Consider the following 4,963-nt stretch of genomic DNA (forward strand, 5'->3'; position numbering starts at 1 on the left):
GAGTTAGTCAAGTTGTAAAGTCTTTTGTAATACAGTTATTACAAAGTGGCTTGTAATAGAGTATTACAAGTTAGTGAGAGATTAAGAGGTTAATTCCTAAGTTACATAGGTTGTAATCTAAAGTTGCTCAGTAGTGAAGTTGAAATACTACAAAGGTAGGTCGTGGTTTTTTATCCAATGAGCTGAGAATTTTCCACATAAAATTCCTCGGTGTCATTTACTTACTGCAGTGTGCGTGTGTCCTGTGAAAACAAATAGAGAACCTGGTTCTCCGTATAGTTTGGTGAACCCTTAAATTCTATCAATTTCACAATTATGGACAAACAACACATCAGAATCTCAGGCGATTTGCCACTTCCAGAATCTGAATTCATAAAAACCCAAAAACTAATGAAAATTAATATCCTCAAATAATGATTAAAAGCGACTAGTTCATTAATCATATGAACTCAAGCCAATTCAGTAATAATATTTTACGTCCCAACGTATAGAATATTCCATGTATAACACATCTTGATCAACCATATATATCGACCTGCTCAATTCAAATAACAAACTAGTGTAAATTGCGCATTTACTTTAAAAATACTTTAGGTTAAGCTTTTGGGGGAAGAGAAGAAACGGTAAGTTCCTGGATTCCTGTTTGGGAGTCATTTGCAGGTTCCTTGATTCCGGTTTGGGACTCAATGGTAGGTTCCTTGATTCCGGTTTGGGACTCAGCATGTTCTTGCACATAACCTTTAGCTGAATTTCTTCCCTTTTCTTCTTTAGCCAGTTTTTCCTTCGTCTTCTGTCCCACTTCCCCGGCAGCCTTAGTGACCCGACTGAAAGCACCCGCAGCCCAAGTTACCCCCGTCAAAGCGTATCTGTTCTTCATGATCGCGGATCCAGCATTGCTAACCGTCTGCTCAGCAGCTGCAAAAGCAGATTTTGACTTTTCGGACACTTGGAACTTCTGGTCCATTTCTTTTACTTTGTGGTTCACTATGGTTGCTCCCGTAGTGATTTTCTCGCTAAGGCCATATTTTTGGTCTAAAGAAGCAACTCTGGCTGAAGTAGTGGATGTGATCTTGTGTTTCTCATCTAATGCCTTGGCTTTGCTAACTGCGTCCTTGCCCAAGATAAAGCCTTTTGCCAACATGCTGCTGACGACGTCTTCCGCTTTTTGAATAGCTGATCCACCAGCAGCAGGTATATTGGTGCTTCCAGTTGGCTGCAGATATAAAAGGTACACCTTTTACAGAAAATCTTGTGATGGATGAAACCAAAAACCTTGCTTAAAAAAATGAAGTTATACGTACAGGTGGTGACACTGAAGCTGTAGGTGGGAGCTTGTACTCGGGTGCAAGGGCTATTGTGATGGACTGATCAACAATTGTAGCTCCCTAAGAAACAGCAAAATGATCTTATCAATCGCCAAAGCGGAGTGGTCAGGAACAAATTTAGAATTGGAAATATGTTATCCTTGTAACCAAGAAGCATGCAAGTTAAGTACACAATCAGCTACACTTATGCTTAGATGCAGTCACTTTTATCTGTATATCTACTATAAAGCTTCAGTTCCCTTACTTCCTTTCTGTTCTTTTTTTCATTCTAGACAACAATGTGTACCAAGTATTCCTTCAGGTACACCATTTAGTAATTCTGACTTTAGTACTAAAACTCTAAAAGTAGAGAAAATTGTCAATAAAATCTTTATAAGATTATGTGCTTCCTTTTTCCAAACTAACTTTTACAACTAGAAAACTGCTACATTTCAAAAGACTCATCCATTTTTTACACTAAGCTAAATGCAGTATAGTCCATTAACTTTTCAAACTGCAGTTTCCCCTGAAGCTATGTTGATCCTTAAGCCAAGAGGCAAGAGACATGGATCTAGGCTTGGATGATTAGTTGACTACTTTGCACTATTCTCTGGCAACACTGGTGAGCTTTGAGACTTTCAGCACCTCAACGTGCTCGGACTAAACTGAAAGCATAATTTTGCTGTTTAGGGGTTATAGATAAATCCCCAGAGGCATATCCCAAATTCTTGATCTGCCTAATAAACCGTCTCCACCCTCCCCTCCCACACCAAGAACAATGGAAGAAAAAGTTGCCATGCACAATAATATGTACCATCCTCCAACTTACTCGATGCTACTCTTACAATTTTACAATAGTGACAGTGGGACACCTCAAGTTTCCCATTCCGTTTCACCTCACAAAACAACACAACACTCCACACGGAGGGAACAGAGTGTAATACATATGGAAGGATTAAAAAAAGGACTAGGAGCTTGTATATTTTCTTCATAAGGGATGCTTGCGAGATTAACTGATACAGCATTCTTGTACCTTTTACAGAGTTATTGTTGTACACTCAAAGACACAACGTCATAAATTATGCTAATAGAAATTTGATTCCTTCAAAAAAAAAATCAGTACTTCATCAACAGAGGTAAGCATTAAATGAATTAGAGTCACAGTTGTTGAAACTTAGTAACAGAACGAAAAATCAAACATACCGAAAGAAGAACTGCCGTCTCTGCACTCTGAGGATCCTTGAACGTGATATAAGCAACTAGAGATCGCTCATTATCACTATAAAAGAAGATAAAAGAAACCATCAATCAGCTGGCATTGTAATTGGCTGCTTTTATATTCTCAATAGGGACATTTTCCATAAACGTACTAAAAGTTTATGCAAACATAAGTTGAGTGCTCAAAAGAAACTAACCTTCTCATCTCAACAAATTCAATATCCCCAGAGAATGAAAAGAACTCCTTGATATCTTGCTCTTTAGCACCCAAAGAAACATTGCTCACTTGCACTGTCTTAACCTTTCATTATAAACAACTAGAGAAGATCAGCAAGTCGAGAGAACATAAGAAGTAAAGGATCTTCTTCTCTTTTTTTCCCCTCCATTTTTCTGCTTGGGGATGAAGAATCTTGCACTTTCTAAACAACATGAATATTTATCACCTATGGATATATTGCCATAAAATTAAAAGTTACAGGTCATATAAATCTACTAGTTAAAGAGAGGTTAGAAACATTAATTACCATTTCCATTTATTTATTTACTTCTATCAGGTCCACAAATGAAAGCCAATGATCATAGAACAAGAAGTCACAAATGGAAAAATAAATCAGCTAATTTTCAACAACAAAAAGAAGAAGAAAACGAAAACGAAAACGAAAAAGAGAAGCAAAAAACAAGAACATCGAGCTACACACTTACCGACATCGATACAAAGCAGACCACGAAATCAAACTAAGAAATATTTGGGGGCTATCGGAAAATTAATTTGCAGGAAGAATCAAAACGAAGAAGAGAGAGAGAGGTGTAAAATATTATTATGGAGGGGCTAGAAATGAACGTGTTATACGCAAGAGTTGGCGAATGGACACGTTCTTTTCCATTCCGTGGTATATGAGACCTATAACTAATTTTACCCTTTGACCCACATCTTAATGAACAAACTCGATAAACACTAGTCTTGTCCTAAAGAGAAAGTGAAACTAATTGTAACTATTGAAATGTTATAGAAACACGAACTTTTTAATATTTCACTAATATTCTTTGAACAATAAGGTGAAATGTTACAAGAACTAGTCTTTAAAAGAGAGATTATTTTTAATTATTGGAATGTGATGAATGTTGTGCATGCTCAAATAAATGATTAAATATCCTTGTATTTTACTCTAGGATATTTATCCAAAAGATGTCCAAGAGATTGAGACCTCCCCAAAAATGGTCCCATGGTTAATAGGTCATATTACAAGACGGAGTCCAATTAAACCTCCACTAACATAAGTGTAAGTGAAAGATTAGTATTCATTTATTTAGTGTAAATATTGAATACAAATAAGTATTGTTTACCCTAAAAAAACAGATAACAGTTAAATTTGTAAGTGCTTTTAAGGATATGCGGATTAATTCAATATAAACGATAAATTGTGTTAGATTAAACAAATAAAGACGTAATAAATTATCAAACCACTTATGGGGGTGATTCCGGACTCAACAACAACCTTAATGAAATATCTGCCCTTGATCCCGAACTCACAATAACGAAGAATTGATGAACAAGAGTAAGATCCTTAAATAACAGAGAAAATAATAGTGTATTGCCTTGATATGCATGTTACAATGTCTTTAATGAATAATCGGATCTCCTTTATATAGTAGGGGAGTTCTATTCTAAGTACAATTTCATAAAAGGTAAAAATCTTCTGTTTAACTAATTACCGGATCTCTGTCGATACGTTCCGAGATTCACGCCGTGATATCCGTCCGATTACGAATATCATGGCCTTTTGTTGATCGTACTTGATTGTCTGGTAATGCTCTTTGAGGCCTTTGGGGTTCGAACCGGACCTAGGGGCCATGGCCCCGATACTCCCGAGGGCAAGTGCTTAGCCTGGACCCCGGATCGAGGGGCTCCTTGCCTCGATTCCGGTTCCTTGCCTTTACGTCTCTTGCTCTATTTACTTTATTAGAAATCGAGGCATCTCATAGGCTCGGTTTTACCCGTATACAGATAGTCCCATCATTTCTCGGAGAGTAAGTTTACGAAAACGATATGAGCTCTTTGATTCCTTCTTCAATACGCCGTAACAGAAAACAACAAAGAATCTGAAACGTCTTGTCAGTCACGTCATAATGACTTCAAATGCGTGTTAGCCGTCGGCAGGCCATTGCAGGACGCAAAACAGTGAGAAGCCCCTATAAATACTCCCATCCTTCGTTCATTTTTTACTTTGGACCAAGCTTCTACCTTCAAATCTTCAAGATATTATTTTTTTCTTCATACCCCAGCATTTTTACCTTCATTCTTCAAGACTTTTCAACAAATTACAAGTCCTTATTTATCTTCAACCCAAACCAGCATGCTTAATTTCCTCATCAAGCTTTTATCCTTTGTCTCCCAACCTTCCTTCATACTTTTTCAAACATTTTCCAGATAACAATGGTGA

General features: G+C 37.1%; 1 protein-coding gene across 1 annotated transcript; it reads right to left on the reverse strand.

The window, feature by feature from the left end:
• Positions 1 to 411: 411 nt before the first annotated feature.
• On the reverse strand, positions 412 to 3,415 carry LOC107810139 (binding partner of ACD11 1-like). The gene is made up of 5 exons (XM_016634879.2): positions 3,225 to 3,415; positions 2,720 to 2,823; positions 2,508 to 2,583; positions 1,302 to 1,385; positions 412 to 1,213 (listed from the first exon to the last, which is right to left on the reverse strand). Exons 1-5 carry the CDS (start codon positions 3,228 to 3,230, stop codon positions 596 to 598), a joined length of 888 nt encoding a protein of 295 aa, XP_016490365.2. The 5' UTR covers positions 3,231 to 3,415; the 3' UTR covers positions 412 to 595.
• Between the last annotated feature and the right edge of the window lie 1,548 nt (positions 3,416 to 4,963).

The sequence above is a fragment of the Nicotiana tabacum genome, chromosome 8 (genome assembly GCF_000715075.1).
Source record: "Nicotiana tabacum cultivar K326 chromosome 8, ASM71507v2, whole genome shotgun sequence".
NCBI lineage: Eukaryota > Viridiplantae > Streptophyta > Magnoliopsida > Solanales > Solanaceae > Nicotiana > Nicotiana tabacum.

Excerpts from the sequence above, each read along its gene's own strand:
- LOC107810139 (XM_016634879.2), bottom strand. Across the intron at positions 2,584-2,719 it reads GAATTTGTTGAGATGAGAAG|TGATAATGAGCGATCTCTAG; the intron begins GTTAGTTTCTTT and ends CTTCTTTTATAG. Across the intron at positions 1,214-1,301 it reads CAGCTTCAGTGTCACCACCT|CCAACTGGAAGCACCAATAT; the intron begins GTACGTATAACT and ends TTATATCTGCAG.